Here is a 17181-nt window from a genome sequence, read left to right as displayed (position 1 = left end):
AGGCTTCAGGAAAGTGAGACCTGAGCTGGTTGTGAAAGGTGGGAAGGAAGACCATTCTAGCCATCTAGACAGTCACATGTGAAAATAAGGATTACAACTCCAAGGGAAGTGGATTTTTCCAGACGAAACTGGTTTAGAGAGGTTCCCTTGTAACAAAAGCCACATAACATCACATTTTCACCCATGTTTTTACTATACTGCAGCTATTTGTGTATGTTTTGTGAACATCCAGGAGACAGGCATAATTAGAGAAGGGGGAGGTTATGTACTCAGGAATAATGGGGGCTTAGATTTGTGGATTAGAATGGAGCCAGGATATGGGGATATATGTATACATATAGCTGATTCACGGTGTTATACAGCAGAAACTAACACAACATTGTAAAGCAATTATACTCCAATAAAGATGTTAAAAAAAAAAAAAAAAAGAATGGAGCCAGACATTCAGTTTGGGTATGGTGGGTGATTGATAGGTTTTTGAAATGGTAAGTAACAATGCAGTTCTGAGGAGTTCACTCTCTTTAATACTCAGGCCTCACCAGATAATTGGGGGAGAAAAAAGATAAAATCTTTGGCTACATTCCTAGTATTTCCCCCTACTTTGCATAAGCAATTTCTAAGACAAGATTTTCCCCTGTTCTGTTTTACCCCCTCCCTGTAGCTTTGGTTCTCACTGACATTGAATTTCCTGTTGCTAAAGCCTGTTTTTCTTGGCTTTAGTTGGTTGTTGGCCTGGGAAAAGGTACAGGGGTAGCCCAACTGGAGCATGATCTGGGTTCTGGGCATTCTTCACACTAGGTTAGACAGAGCGTGTGGCTTCCTACAGGGAATTACTTCGGAAAACACCACCACCTTGGATATATTTGGAACTCTGGTATTTTTGTTTAAAGATTTTTTTACTGTAACTTTTATTATCTTTGCTCCATCCTAGTGTATGTGTTTTTGTTATTCAGAAGATAAATAGATGCTGAGGCTTGTCTTAGGTTTGTTGTTGTAGCCCTACCCCCTTTAGTTTGTCTTAACAGTCCGTCTTCTGAAACTTCTTTTACTTCTCTTCCTGGTATTGATGCTGTAGCTATTAACCATTTATTGCCTCACAACAGTCTCTTGCTTTCAAGAAGCTAATATTTTGATGACTAGGGCAACCCTTAGCTAAATACTAGTAACAGTTAAAGGGTAATAAAGACTGGAGTGCAATTAAGTGCCCAAATATGTGGCTTAAGCCTCTCCACATAACGAAGCCTATGTGACAGAGAAAAGTAATGACTCTTCGTCCCAGCGGAGCCCCTTGTCCCTCCCTCCCACGCGTACTCACCTTTATCAGAGACACTTGGTTCTTTCCCCCCAAACTTCTTGGCTCTTATGCCTTCCTCCAAGCGTCTGAAACCCCGAGAAGGGAAAATGGGGGAGGGGGGCGTGCCGCTCGCTTCCGTTACTTGCCTGTGTCCTAGGCTGTCTCGGGGAGGTGTTGGACGAGCCGCCCCAGTCCAGCTGCAGCCGACCCAGGTCCCAGTCCCTGCCCTTTGCTCCCCTGCTTTTCAATAAGTCCCGAAGTCCTGGGAGGTGGGCGTGGGAGTAGCCCAAGCTGAGGCTAGGAAGTCCTCCGGGACGGTTCAGGGGGCCCCAGGCGATAGCCACGTTCGGATTCTGGCTGGAAGCCAGGGGAGGGAGCTTGGGGTAAGGGGAGGGCCCTGAGGGAGGGGTCAGACTCCTTAGGAAAGAGTTAATGGGAAGAGGGGGAGGGGATAGGACGAAGAGACCGAAGGGAAGGCTCAGGTAGGAAAAGAACTGAGGAGGGAAGCCTGGTGGGGGGAGAAGGGAGCCTGCAGGATCAGGGGTCAGAGTTAGGGGGTTTCTCCCCTGCTGCACCCTCATCCTAGGGCCGCCAACTTCCCGCCGCGGCGGCGACTTTCAGTTTCATTTCTACGAACCCTTCTGCCTGGGCCGCAGTCGCCGCCGCGATGCCCAGTAAGTTCAGCTGCCGGCAGCTTCGGGAGACGGGCCAGAGATTCGAGAATTTCCTGGTCGATCGGGGACTGGACAGGGAGACAGATCGCGAGCGGTTGCGGACCATTTATAACCAGGACTTCAAGACCAGGTACGGGCCGGCCCACTCCCCGGCCCCAAATCGCGGGCCCAGCTTGCCGCCACGACGCCGGCGGCGGGGCCACCCTTCCCGCCCCGGGGCGCGGAGGGACGCAGCTCCCCCAGTGGCTCCGGCCGGTCCCGGGGCCGCGCAGTCCCCCCTCCCGCTCAGTGCCCACGCCCCGCCCGCGCCGCCAGCGCCGCCCGCAGCCCGCCCGCTCTGCCCGGGCCGGGCCCCTGCGCCGAGTCCCCGTGGAGAGCCTCTCCGGCATCCCGCTCCCCCGGCGGCGCGGGACAAGCCAGGGGAGCCGGGTGCTGCGCCCACGCGCCGCCCGCGGGAGCGGGTTGTGGGGGGCAGCGCTCGGCGTGGGGGAGGGGAGCTCGGGAGAGGGCTCATGCTTTGCGGAAGCGCGGGGAGCGAGCTGCCTGCTGGTGGCTACTACCCCCGCTTGCGCAAGCTTTACGAGGACCCCCGCCCCCTCGTCGAGGGGCTGCTTCCTCGGTGGTTCACTATCCCAGAGAGCTGAAGAGACGCCGTGTAGTAGGGAGAGTCTCAGGGAGCTTGGGGAAGAAGAAAAGGGCACAAACTGCATACGTACCAAACCTCCATTAGCACCTGTGGCTTCTCCATGGAGACCCGGGCTGGGGCCAGTCTCCTGGAGGCCCCTTCTCATCCTGTGGCTAAAGGCTGTTTGGTCCCCCTTGCCTGTTCCAATCCAAGTGAAAATCAAAGAGACTTCTCTTTCTCAAACCACAGAATTGTGCTTCAAAAAACCTCTATCAACAGGCTGCAGTCTTGGGCCGAAGACCAAGGAACAATTTTAAAAGGATAAATGTAAAGACTTACAGAAATAAATACTGGGTGATGGGAATTTAGGCTTACTAACAGACCTCTTGAAAAAGACCGTGGTTTTTTGCACACCAAAAGGCGGATATGGCTGTTAGAAGAGCCAAAGAAGTGTTAGACTGTGTTAATAGAAGTGTGGTTTGGGGTGAGGGGCAGGAGGTAAGTGATTCTCCAGATTGACCAGATCATTTCTGGAATATTGTTTTTAGTAATGAGTGTCACGTTTTAAGAGGGACATTAACGAGCTTGAGGAACATCTGAAGAAGGAGCAAAGATGATGATCTGTTTTATGTCCTCACACTATGCTGGGCACTGTGGGGAATATAAAGAAAAATACACAGTCCCAGGGGAGCAGAAGAGACTATGATATGCATACAATGTACTATAATAAATGGTAAAATAGCATGACGATTATAATAGAGATAATAAGAAAAATGCTGGAGGAAAGTAAAGAAAGAACAATTGCCATGGAGTCACATCATCAACACTTCACATCCATGAATTCACCTATGTCCAAAAAAATAAGTACAACGTGGCTGTGAACAAAAGTCTGCGACTTCTTTTGGCTCTGTTAAAGAGATTATTATTCTGATACTTGTTTAAATGGTGAGGAAGACTCTATTTGATTCTGTTGCAGTAAGGGTATTGCAATGGGGAGAGAGATCTAGCTCAATTCTCAATACAACAAAGACAGCTGGGAATTTATAACCAAGAGCAGAGTGAGGGGGTCATGGATGGAAAATCACTAAGAGGAGACAGTAAGGGGCTGGAGACGGGGCAAAGTTGAGGCCTAATGCAGAAGAGGGTTCAGAGGGGCCTGACTAAAGTTTAGTCAAGGAGAGAGTCTTTGTCATCTCTAAATCAAAGTTACACAATATCTTCCAATACTGGGGGAAAACAGGCTATGTCAGATCACCGCAAACAGGCATATAGAAAACCACATATACTGTACATTATGGGTGAATTTAAAGGATTTCAAAAGTCATTTTTTTAGTATGTACTTGTTTTTAGGCAAGTAAGATACCACTCCTGTGAAATTATTAGGGAATTCGATGGAGAAGGTGGCATTGACCTTGGCCTTGGCCTCGAAGTCTAGATATCTTAGTACTTGGAGGAGGAGGAAAGACTTAACATGTTGATTCATTCTTTTGTGAAACCCAGTCAAAGAAAGGGAGAAATGTTTGCCTTGAGAAGAGAAAAATTGGAGAGGACAAGGTAGTTATCCCTGAATATTTTAAAGACTGTCCTGGGGGAAAGGATTATACTTTGGTGTCACTCCAGAAGGCAGAACTGGGTTCACTCAACATGGCCCCCTTGGGGAGTTTCCTGGTTGCCTAGTGGTTAGGATTCCGGGCTTTCACTGCCCGGCCTGGGTTTAGTCCCTGGTCGGGGAACTGAGATCCCCGCAAACTGAGCAAACCGAGTAACACGGCCAATAAAAAAAGGCCGTCTCACCCTCCACCCGGTGGAAGAGATTTCTGTTCTGATTAGAGAGAACTTTCTAATGCTGTGACCTCAACCCTCATCCACCCATTGGGAATTCATTGCTTCTTCCTCTGGGCTCTCATAGCTTATACTTCACTCTTGGTTATAGCCAGATGACACCCTGCCTTGTGTTAGAGCTAGTATGTGACTGTCTCCCCACCAGACTGTAGAGCCTCTGAAGGCAGGGACAGGCCTTTCGTCATGTTGGCGCCTTCCCTCAGTCCCCAGCATAGAGCCTTGTATGTAGTAGATGCTCAACAGAAGCTTCCAGAATCTAATTGAGTTAGTAGGTAGAGCTGATCTATACGAGAAAAGGCTGTAGGGGAGGTATAGCAAGTCACCTAGTATCAGGAATTCTGGGGCACTTCCTCCCCTGGGAGGGATAGGTCCCTTCCAACTAGGTTATTTTATGATGTTATGAAGTGCCCTGCTCCCAAGTCTTAACTTTCCCCATCTCTCTTTATTCATTTAGCAAATATATTTAATGGGGGCTCTACTGTTTGCTTGGGCCTTGGTTCCTGCATCTGGAGTGTAGTCTGTTAGGGAGTGGCAAATGTGGAGACAAACGCGTCATTCAGTACTACAGGAGCTAGTATCGTGTTTTGATAGCTGGAGTTCAAATTCTGACTCTGCCACTTAGTAGTTGCATTTGATTTTGACCAAATTTCCCTAACTGTTAAGTGTTTAAAATACTGCCTTTCTCTCGGGGTTGTGTGAGGCCAAAATAAGCTATCACAGGTAAAGCATTTCCGCTGGGTAGCAGCGTGCATGGGCTTTGGAAGTGGTAGCTATCATTAACAGTGCTGGTTAGGAGTCCGTTATGGAATAAGTACTGGCATCGTGAAAAGTTTCTTAGAGAAGATGATTCTTGCCTTGGTCAAGAGACTTATTCTTTTATTCAACAAATATTGTCTGAATGCCTCCTATGAGCAAAGCAAAACTGTGTGAATTGCTGGAGATACACAGAAGGAACCTAACTAAGGAAGATAGTGGCAATTAAAACCAAATACTTATTTAATTTCTGTTGTGATAAGTGCTTGTGAGAAAAAGTCTAGGATGCTTGAGAGCATATAACGTGGAGACCTGACCAAGTCTAGGAACCAGAGGTTTCTGTGAGAAAGTGATGTTTGAGCAGAATCTCGAATGATAAATGGAGTTAGCAGATGTAAAGCAAGGGGAGGGCAGTCCAGACTGAGAGAGTAGCACCTTAAAAGGCTGCGGGTGAACTCGCGAGAACGGGGGACAAGAGGCCACAGGGAGGCAGGGGCTGAACTGGGCAGGACCTTGTGGGCCGTGGGGAGGCGTTGTGGGTTTTTCTTTGTTTTGTTTTTAATCTTAATAGAAACAGGAAAGCACAAAAATTTTCAAAGTAAGAGACTGACAGAATCAGGGTTTTTAGAAAGATCATTCTGGACCTCTATCCACAGTAAAAAATACATTTTACTTTGGGGTCTGGTATACACAGCTTTCACAGAACAGTTTGTGTCCTTGAAACAGTACTTAGCTTCACTCGCTGCCCTCTGATATTTTTTATTCTATTTTACTCCAGTTTTGCAAGTCCTGGTCTTGACCCACAAATGAGAGTTGCAACCCACAGTTTGTAAATCCCAGAACTATATGTCCCTTTAAGATCGCTTCCAAATCTTGTTAGGTAGCTAGTCAGACATGAGTGGTCCTGCCCCATCCTGGACAGGGTCATCTTTCCCTCCCCCACCTGGACACTGGTGATGAGAACACACCCAGAGAGCCTCCCTTTTTTGGTTAAGGACCGCTAAGTTTCCAGCCAGTTTCACGACCAAGCAAGGTATCAAAAACCCAATGGGCTTTCCAAACTGCCATCACCGGTTGGTGCAGGCGCACCAAGACCTAAGCGATGACTCAGAGTAACCCAGGGTTCGTTATGCTGTATTTATAATAAATCAGCTTTGCAATTTTTGCCCCACCCCCACCCCCCTGTGGGTGGGGCGTGGCAGTTTATGCGTGAGCCCCAGTGCTCAAGGAGAAAAGTTACGTAAGCTAAAGCTGTCAATCAACTTGTCAATCAAATGACTCAGGACACAGGGAGGGACTTTTAACCACTCTCTAAAAAACCAACCCTCCCCCCCCAAAAAAAAAACAACCCTATGCTCACTGCAGGGCTGTTTCTGGTTCCCAGACAGCCCGCTCTCCTCCCTTCTTGAGAAGGTACTTTTGCTTCGCCTAAAAACTACTGCTGCTTGAAACTTCTCTGTCTCTCGATTGAATTCTTTCCCTCAAGAGGACAAGAACTGAGGAATGGCCATTCTGCCGGTAACAATCTGATATTGTGTTCTGAAATACCATTCCTCGGGCTAGTAGGCTTTCCTGAACTGGGTCTAAACGATTAGTCCTTTTTCACCCAACAAACAACAGGGGGCAGGGCTTTACAGACCAAGGATGTCCAACCGTGGCAGAAAAGTCTGGAAGGAGGTGCAGCAGTACAATAGCTGTGAATGGCTGAGGTGCCATTTAGAATGGATGTGGGGTGGACCTGTTCTTCGGTTTCTTCTCTAAAATGGGGGGATAATAGTTGCTACCTCAAAGGGTTGTGAGGAGTAAATGAGATAATGCAAGTAGCTACTTAGAACAGCACAAAGTAAGAGCTCAATAAATGTTTTCTGTTGTTGTTGATGGTGTTATTGTGTTGTTGATGTGTCATTGTTAATTGTGGTGCATCCAAGTGGGCCATATTAAAGGGTTAGACTTAGTCCTGTAGACCGTGGAGTCATAAATTGAGAGACATTATCTGATTTGTGTTTGTTGAAAACTCCTACAGACTCTTAGGGGATGGACCAGGAGAGGAGGTGTGAAGTCAGAAGCAGGAGGAACAGTTCATAGGGCTTGGCAAAATGATAAGATCATCAAGCAGTTCACAGAAGAAATATAAATGACTAATAAACAGCAGGAAAAATACTTGATTATATTAATGATCAGGGAAATGCAGATTTAAACAAGACACCATTCTTTTCCTTATCAGATTGTCAAAAATTTAAAGGATTGAAGATTTCTGATGTTAGGGTCTGGGAAAGGTTCTCTCAAATTCTTATTAGTGAGAATGTAAGTTTGTACAACTTGTTTGGAGGACAATTTGGCAAAACTTGTCAAAGTAAAGGTTCATTATTCTCTCTGACCCAGAAGGATGGTTATTGTAACGTTTGAAATAGCCAAAAATTGTAGGCAGCCCAACTGTCTATCACTGAACAAATAGTTAAGCACACCACAATGCATTCATACTGTGCTATCCTTTGCAGCCATTCAAAAGAGGTGGCTTGGTAAAATGTTGTCATGGAAGGCTGTCCATGGTGGTGAAAGAAGTCTGTTGTAGAATAGTATGTGTAGCACACAAAAAATATGTGTAATTTAAAATGTATTTTTTTTAATTCATAGAAAAGGGCCTGGAAAATATGTATATCGAACAGTTAAGCAGGTAGTTGGGAGTGAGGGAGTGGGAGCCCTTAATATTTTATGCTAGGTATTCGTCCTGTTTAAATATTTTTTAATACTTTTGGTAACCACTCTTTGACATCTCTTTATGCATGCCTTTATGTCATCCCTTGATATTCAAAAGGGATTGGTTCCAGAACCACGCCCCCTCCACACACACACACACACACGCACACACACACGCACACATGCACACATGCACCCCGCCCTGCCCTGCCGATTCCAAAATTTGATGGTGCTCTAGTCTCTGACATAAAATAGTGTGGTATTTGCATATAACCTCTGCAGCATATTCTTCTGGGTTACTTTAATCACTTCTAGATTGCTTATAATACCTAATACAATGTAAATGTTAGGTCAATAGTTGTAAATACGATGTAACTGCTATGTAAATAGTTTCTGGTGCGCAACAAATTCAATTTTTGCTTTTTCTAACTTTCTGGAAACTTCTTTTTCTGAATATTTTTGGTCTGTGCTTGGTTAAATCCTCAGATACAGAGCCCTTGGATAAGGCAGGCCCGACTCTAGTTACATCACGCCTATGTAAGTTTACCAACATGGGATCATGATGATCTAATCCTTTTTGTCGTGGACCCCTCTCATATCAGCATCCCACCCCCATTTCCACATTCTGCTCCACACTCAGGTAACTCATATCAATCAGGGTTTGTTTGTTCGTTTGTTTGTTATTGTTTTATTTTTTAAAGATCATGTTATACACATTTTCCATATCCTGATTTTCTTATTCATCAGTACATTGTGGAAATGACTCCTAATTGTCTGGTATATTCTTCTAATGCATTGTTGGGTTTTTTGCCAACATTTTGTTAGGACAAATTTCAAACATAAAGAAAAGTTGAAATAATTTTTTTTTTTTTTTTTTTTTTTTGCGGTACGCGGGCCTCTCACTGTTGTGGCCTCTCCCGTTGCGGAGCACAGGCTCCGGACGCGCAGGCTCAGCGGCCATGGCTCACGGGCCCAGCCGCTCCGCAGCATGTGGGATCTTCCGGGACCGGGGCACAAACCCATGTCTGCTGCATCAGCAGGCGGACTCTCAACTACTGCGCCACCAGGGAAGCCCAAAGTTGAAATAATTTGACAGTGAACAATCATATACCCTTGTTACTGAACACAAGTTGGTGTGCCCCACGCACAGTGAAGCCAAACCGAACCGTCAGAGTCTGGAGCAGAGAAAGGTTTATTACAGGGCCAAGCAAGGAAAACAGGTGGCTTGTGCAGCTCCCCGATGTTTTTAGGGAGAAGTTTTAATAGGCAAAATCTGGGATGAGAGCTTCTGGGTGTGTGACTTTCTTCTGATTGGTTGGTGGTAACAGGGAGGTGCTCCAGGAATCTTGCGCTCAGCCTCAAGTTACTGTCATTCACCTGGGTGGTGGCCTAAGTTCCTACAGAGCTCCAAGGTATTGTTATGTATATTCCTTGAGGAGGAACCAGGACCCTGCCCCAAGACTGCACTATTGTTTCTTGAGTTCAACCCCCTTGTTTCTGCATTTCCTCCTTCCCTGATTAGCAACTGTTTGAATCTGCCTTTTGGAACTCTGGGAAGGTAAAGGAGGCTGAATGAAGCTTATTTCTACAAACAAGAAACAAGGGGCACAGAAAGACTTTTGAGCCACAGGATCCTGCTCGGACCTCACCTGGACTTCTTAATTTGTATTTGACACATGCTTGCCCATCAATCTATCCATCCAGATAGATAGATAGATAGATAGATCCCCGGCATACGGGGATCTTAGTTCCCTGACCAGGGATGAACCCGTGCCCCTGCAGTAGAAGTGGGAGCCTTAACCACTGAACCACCAGGGAATTCCCCATCTAGCTATATTAATTTTTTTTTTTTTTTTTTTTTTTTTGCGGTACGCGGGCCTCTCACTGTTGTGTGGCCTCTCCCGTTGCAGAACACAGGCTCCGGACGTGCAGGCTCAGCAGCCATGGCTCACGGGCCTAGCCGCTCCGCGGCATGTGGGATCTTCCCAGACCGGGGCACGAACCCATGTCCCCTGCATCGGCAGGCGGACTCTCAACCACTGCGCCACCAGGGAAGCCCATATATTAATTTTTTGATGCATTTCAAAGTAAGTTACAGACATCAGTACAATTCACCCCTAAACACGTCACCATGATTATTATTAAATATAACAGTTCAAAATTTGTTTACGATATACTTGTATATATATTAATACATATATATATATATTTTTTGGCTGCACCTCACAGCTTTTGGGATCTTAGTTCCCCAACCAGGGATTGAACCCATGCCCTTGGCAGTGAAAGCATGGAGTCCTAACCACTGGACCACCAGGGAATTCCCATGTTTATGATTTTTTTTTAAGTAAAATTTACTGACAGTGAAATAGACAAATTTCAAGTGTACTGTTCTGTGAGTTTTAACAAATCCATATACCTGTGTGCAACCCCCTATCAAGATATATGACGTCACCCCAGAAAGTTCCCTCATCTCCTGTCCTATTTAGTCCTCACCCTTACCCACCCAGAGGCAACCACTGCTCTGATCTTTTTTTTTTTTGAGATAGTACCTGTTCTAGAACTTTATGTAATGGAATCAGATAGTATGTAGTATGTACTCTTGTGTAAGGTATCTTTCACTCAGCATAATGTGTTTGAGATTCACCCATGTTGTTGTATCAGTAGTTGCTTTTTACCACTGAATATAAATCACAGGGACTTCCCTGGCGTTCCAGTGGTTAAGACTCCATGCTTTCAATGCAGGGGGCCCGGGTTTGATCCCTTTTCAGGGAACTAAGATCCAACATGCTGCATGGTGCAGCCAAAAAGTGTGTGTGTGTGTGTGTGTGTGTGTGTGTGTGTGTGTGTGTATAAATCATAGTTTGAAGGACAGTGTTTTCAGTTTGGGGCTATTTTGAATAAAACCGCTATGCACATTCTTGTACGAGTCATTTTGCGGACATATATTTTCATTTCTCCTGGGATATACCTAGGGGTGGAATTGTTGGGTCGTAGGATAGATAATGTTTACTTTTTTTTTTAATCTTGGGCAAGTTGCTTACCCTCTTTTGGTGGTGGCGGCAGCAAAGTCTTCTGGACTGGTCTTCTGGTGTGACCTTTCCTGGGGTTAGACTGTCCAAGTTTGGACAGTGTATATAACCTGACACTTAACATTCCAAGCCATTGCACAGCAGTGCTGTGTGGCAGCCAGAGGTTCAATGTTTGCATTGTTATCTATTTCATCTATAAAATAACAGTCTGGAATTATTTGATACTTCTTTCACCCATTCTCCCAGCAAGTACTTATTGAATAGAATAAATACCAGTGCTAGGTCTACACTAGAGGTTATAGTCCCATTACTTTCTTAATGAATTTTTATTCCATGCATAATATAGTAATATATTCTTTACATTAAAAATCAGAACATTACATTATATGTTTGGTTTTACAAGAAACTATCAGACTTTTTTCTAAAGTGATTGTACCATTTTATATTCCAACCAACAATGCACGAGCATTCTGGTGTTTTTGTATCCTTGTCAGCATTTGTTGTTGACAGCCTTTTAAATTTTAGTCATTTGAATGGGTGTGATGCATTCTTTTTAATGGTTGTGTAATATTCTATAGTGTGGGTGTTTACAACTTATTCAGCTATCTCCCTATTTATGGGCATTTGTTTCGTTTTCAATTCTTGGCTACTGAGAATGACTACAGTAAGCATCCTTGCACATATGTTCTTATATGTTGGTACTTTTCTTTTCCATGGGATACATTCTCATGAATTAAAGGATACCTGTATATCAGATGTTAGGATATATTGCCAGATTGTTTTCCAGAAGGTTGTAATACTTCACCTTTCTACCAGCAGTGTATGAGAGTTTTCTTTTCCACATAACAATACGTGTTGTGCCTATTTTCCTTTTTTATCAGTCTAATGTAAATAAAATGATACCTCATTTTTACTGTAGTTTGCATTTCTCTACTTTTAGAGCATCTTTTCATACTTCTGGGTCATTGGAGTTTATTCTTTAAGTTGAATATTCAGTTTTTCTATTGTTCATCTTTTTTTCCCCTAGAAATCTAGGTGACTAGATGTGTAAAAGAACTGGTGCTTTTTTCAACTAGTATGTACTAAGTTTGTGATTTTTTAAAACAAAATTTTTAAAAAATTTTTTATGACTGTCACCTTAGACCAAGTGAATTTGGGTAGTAGTAATAGGTGTGAGGTATAATTTGAAAGCTACTTAGGTGGTAGCACCTATAGTAGAAGTTGCAAAACTTGCAAAGTTGAGTTCCTCCTGCCCATGTGTCCATGCAGAAGCTTCCAAAGATAGGAGATTTCACCTTAAAACTGTGCTTTGGACTTCTCTTAAAAGCCAGATCTGGCCATCTTGGGCCTGCATTCCCTGCTGGCAACGTCTGTCTGGAGATGAGTAGCAGTTCCCCGCTTTAGACAGGACTTGTGCTCCTGGGTTTGTCCACTCCCCTCAGGGTTCCGTTTCCTCCCCAGCACTAAGCTGAGAGCTCCAGGGCATTTCAGAGCACCTGCACTTTTCTTGTAGTAGATTATAGTATATTAGTTTAAGAAGGACATGTGTAGGACTACACATGTCCTTCTTACACTAAGGACTCAAAAAATGGGACTGTACAGGTGCCTGAGGCGGCTGCAGGTATCAGATACCTGTGGAGTCTGGCATCTGTCGGCATTTGAGTGTGTTCCTGATCCATGGAATTTAGTGACTCACTGACCAGGGGGCCCGGGGGAAAAGTTTCTGATGACGCCCCGATTTCAGTCCCTTTGCCTGGACCCCTCAGCAGCGTGTGAGCCTGATACCTGATTCTCCTCCCTCTCTTAGTGGTACCTGCTGTTTTCTCTTACTCCCTGGGTTATGCTGGCCTCAGGTGTTCTCAGACTACTCACACCCTCTGGTTGTAACTACTACCGGACGTCTCCCTAATATTAAGCTCTGCTTTGACTTTGGCCTGAGTTCTCAGCTTCTGATTCATGGAGCTAGTTGCCTCCGGACCATGGGGATCTCAGACTGACCATGTCCACACCCAAATGTTGTGCTCAGCCCTTCCAACCTCCTCCTCCTCTTGTTTTTACCTCCTATCTCAGGAATAGTTCCTGAAGCCAAGCCATTGGTTTGGGTGTTGTCCTCGACTCCTTTCCCTCTTCCCAGCCTCCATTCCCTCTCCTGTCCAAAGCCAAATTCTGCTAATTTTATATTCTCAATATCCGATCTGTTCCCTCTTCTGTCCTCACCACTGCCTTGTTTGGGCCCTTGTCATCTTTTAATTGGACGATTGCAATGGCCTTCTTCTAACTGGTCTCCCTGCCTACAGTCTTGCCTCCAGCAAATCCATCCTCCAATCCTGATGCCTGAGTGATCTGAAATGCAAATATGATCTTGCCACTCCCCTGCTTAAAACCCACCAACGGGGTGGTTCTGTAACCACAGTGTAGCCTCTGGTGCAGGCTGAAAGTAAGTTGCTACTCTTACTACTACTGCTACTATTAGTACTACTATTGCTACTAATAGGATACTAATAATAGTAGCTAACATTTCCTGAGCATTTTCTATTGTGTTTTCAAATGATTTATTATCTCTTTAAGGCAAATCAGAGCCGATTCAGAGTTTTCTGAATGGTATCACTCATTTGCTTGGGGCCGGGGGGAGAGGGGCAGAGTTATAGGCAGGGGGCACCAGGGAAATGTCCGTAACCATAAATGATCTGATATATGCTAGTGAGTGACCATGCTGATTGAGCCTTAATAGTTAAATAGGCATTACCATGGTTCCTAGGAGCTAGGATTTCCTTTCATTCCCTACAAAGCATGGAGGGTGGGTGGTCAGCTGTCCAGATCTTGAACGTGTCCATGAAGTGTGTCGCACGTGGGGATGTCCTCTGGCTCTTGGGTGCCAGTAAAGGAGGAGAGCTTCTGGCCTTCAGGGTCAAGTGCAGGCTTCATGGCTTGGCATGCAAAACTATGCAAGACCTGGTCCCTGCCCACCTCTGCTGCCCCCAGCCAATCCCTTCCTTGCACTCTTCACTCTACTACAACCAGACTGGGTGTGATACTAATCAGAGCGCACCTTACTGAGATCTTATGTGCCAAGCACTGGGCTAAGTGGACACCACAGTGTCCGTCTCTCATGTAATCCTCACAACCACCCCGGGAGATGAGTCTGCCATTATCCCCATTTTATAGAGGAGCAAAGTGAGGCTCTGCGAGGTAACCGAGATGGCTCAGCTAGTGGCAGAGCGGGCGGTCCCCCCAGCCTCTTGGCACGTGTTCTCCGTAGACACCCCCCCCCGCCCCGCTCCTCGGCTCACGCTCTGTGCTCCCCCTGCGCCTGAATGACACCCATTCAGCCTTCAGGACTCAGTTCTGATGCCGTTTCTTGGGGAAGCCGCCAGGGCTGAGCCCCACCCCGCTGAGCTCCCGGCAGCGGGCTGGAACGAATGTGTTCCGTCTGTGCTCCTCGAGGCCTCTTTGAAGCCCCAGCATCTAGCGCAGTGTCTGGCACATAACAGGTCTCTGTAAGTGTTTGTTGAGCTGACTAAACTGAATTCCAGGCGCTGAACCTCGAGGTTGTTGTCCTTCTGACCAGTTTTCCCTGTCTTCACCTTCTCTAGGCCCAAACAAGCTATTTGATCTCTGGAGAAGGATCCTTTCCCTCCTGCTTGGGTTCCACCTGCACCCTATGACTTCAGGGGGAAACTGCTGTCTGATCAGCCACCTTGCCCACACACCCTGGACATCTGTACTCTCTGCCCCTCTCTCACTCCTCACCAGCGGGCTGGACCCCGAATCCACCCCCCTGAATCAGCTCCTTCGGCTTTCCCCTCAGCTTTAGCTCTTTTCCACTTCAGTGTTTGTATCTTTTCTGTCCCAAATTCCCCCTGCCGCCCCCACCACAAATCTTCCTTTCTCTCTCTCTTCCCTTAGTCCTCCAATTCAATAGCCCATCGCTGGGCTTTTCTACTTAGAAGTGCACCGTCCACCACCTGCTGTTTAAAACAACCATATTTTATTTATCTTGAGGGGGTCCCACTGCCTTCCCTGAAAACATTAAAAATTCCTGCCATCCCCAGCCCCGTCCTGTCCCGCACAGAGCGGCCCTCAGATGCCCTCCCCAGCTTGCTGCCCCCGTCCCTCACTCCCCAGTCTCCTCTGCTCCCGGCAGCTTTGGGACCCCCGCCCCAGGCTTCTCCTCCATGCTGTATGGAATGAAGATTGCCAATCTGGCCTACGTCACCAAGACCCGGGTCAGGTTCTTCGGGCTCGACCGTTGGGCCGACGTGTGGTTCCCAGAAAAGAGGAGAATGAAGCCGGGGTCGGAGATGAGCAAACACCACAAGTCGCTGCTGGCCACGATCTTTTATGACAGGTGTGTGACGGGGTGGGGGGGCGTGTCTGGCTGGGGAGAGAGGCGGTTGCCTCCACTTGGGGTAAGGCTCCATCCTGCAAGGACTGGGGGAAGGGCAGGAAAGGAGCTAATTGGCCTGGGGGAGGGGAGGGGTTTCCTGAGCACAGCTGGCACTTGGCCAGCCTCCCCAAGCCTGTAACTTTCTCCGCGGGCAACCCCCAGGCTTGGCTGTTCCGGCCCCAGCCGTGCTCTTGACTCCCACTCTCCCCAGGGCTGAGTATCTTCACGGGAAACATGGGGTGGACGTGGAGGTCCAGGGGCCCCATGAAGCCCGAGATGGGCAGCTCCTTATCCGCCTGGATTTGAACCGCAAGGAGGTGCTGACCCTGAGGCTTCGGAATGGAGGAACCCAGCCTGTCACCCTCACCCACCTCTTCCCATTCTGCCGGACCCCCCAGTTTGCCTTCTGCAACGGAGACCGGGAGCTGCCCTGCCCACTGGGCCCTGGTGAGTGGGTTCCCAAAGGAAAGAGCCTCTGGTGGACAGAGTCCTGCCCTAGGAAGGTCTGATGCTTCAGGAACGTGCTGCTGCTGGCCCGTGGGCTCCTACCTTGGGATGGGGCTCTTGGGGGGAATGTCAGGGTTGGGGTGCTGGTGGGAGGATCCCTTCCCCACCCCAACTCACTCAGCCGTCCTCTCCCAGGTGAATGCTATGAGCTCCATGTCCACTGTAAGACCAGCTTTGTGGGCTACTTCCCAGCCACCGTGCTCTGGGAGCTGCTAGGACCTGGGGAGCCAGGCTCAGAAGGAGCTGGCACTTTCTACATTGCCCGCTTCTTGGCCGTCGTGGCCCACAGCCCCCTGGCAGCACAACTGAAGCCCACGACTCCCTTCAAGCGGACCCAGATCGCTAGAAACCCTGTGGTGACCAACCGGATAGAGGAAGGAGAGAGACCCGACCGGTAAGTCCCCCCTCCAACCCAGTCCTGGCTGGGTGTGTCCCAACACCACAGTGTGGGCCCTTGGGAAGAACACAGAGCCCCCTTTCCTAACTGTGAGTTCTTAACTCCTCCAGACCTCAGAGACCTTTTCTGTCTAGGAAGAAAAGCAGATATGAGGACAGTGTGAAAAGATTTCAAGTATTTTTGACTATATGATGGATTATCAGTCAGCCAAGGTGGACACGTGTCTCTCTCTCTCTCTCTCTCTTTAACAGCTTTATTGAAACTATTCATATACCATACGATTCACCCATTTAAAGTGTACAATTCTGTGCTTTTTTTAGTATATTCACAGATATGTGCAACCATCACCACAATCCATTTTAGAACATTTCATCACCCCCAAAAGGAGCCCATACCCTTTAGTTATCACCCGTTTTGCTCCCCATTCCCCCCCAGTCCTAACCAGCCACTCATCTGCTTTGTGTAGATTTCCCTCTTCTGGACATTTTATATGAATGGAATCATATATGTGTAAACAGCTCTTTTTGACATGTCCAGGTGTTCACAAAATTCTGAGCAAACTGTAAGACCATTGTGCTCTTTCTGTTAAAAAATATGTGTGTAGGGGAATTCCCTGGTAGTCCAGTGGTTAGGGCTTCGAGCTTCCACTGCAGGGGGCATGGATTCGATCCCTGGTCAGGGAACTAAGATTCTGCATGCTGCGCAGCACGGCCAAAAAATTAAGTAAGTAAGTATGTAAGTAAAAATATATGTGTATAATACAGTTTGACAAAGAAAAATGTCTGGAAGGCTACATACCAAAAGGTTAACATTGGTTATCCCTGGATGGTGAGAATGTTGTTTATTTACTCATTTATTTATTACCTGTTTTCTGATTTTTTTCTCTGATGAACATGTATTGTTTATATACATATCTATATGCATATATATGTGTGTGTATATACATATATATATATATATATATATATTTTTTTTT

The 17181-nt window shown here is 46.6% G+C and overlaps 1 protein-coding gene across 3 annotated transcripts in view; it reads left to right on the top strand.

Annotated features, from left to right (window-relative positions):
* The first annotated feature begins 1340 nt into the window (after nt 1–1340).
* MOV10 (Mov10 RNA helicase) overlaps nt 1341–17181 on the top strand; it is a 24281-nt gene continuing 8440 nt past the window's right edge. The window contains exons 1-5 of one of the 3 annotated variants that reach the window (XM_028488991.2): nt 1342–1776; nt 1951–2098; nt 15059–15262; nt 15513–15748; nt 15944–16202. In XM_028488991.2, coding sequence (XP_028344792.1) covers nt 1962–2098; nt 15059–15262; nt 15513–15748; nt 15944–16202 — 836 coding nt within the window. In that variant the 5' untranslated portion in view covers nt 1342–1776; nt 1951–1961. Of the gene's footprint in view, nt 2099–15058; nt 15263–15512; nt 15749–15943; nt 16203–17181 lie in introns of all 3 variants that reach the window. The other 2 variants (XM_007114243.4, XR_008617159.1) reach the window with 2 other exon arrangements.

The sequence above is a fragment of the Physeter macrocephalus genome, chromosome 4 (genome assembly GCF_002837175.3).
Source record: "Physeter macrocephalus isolate SW-GA chromosome 4, ASM283717v5, whole genome shotgun sequence".
Taxonomy (NCBI): Eukaryota; Metazoa; Chordata; class Mammalia; order Artiodactyla; family Physeteridae; genus Physeter; species Physeter macrocephalus.
This window is presented reverse-complemented; position numbering and strand designations above follow the sequence as displayed.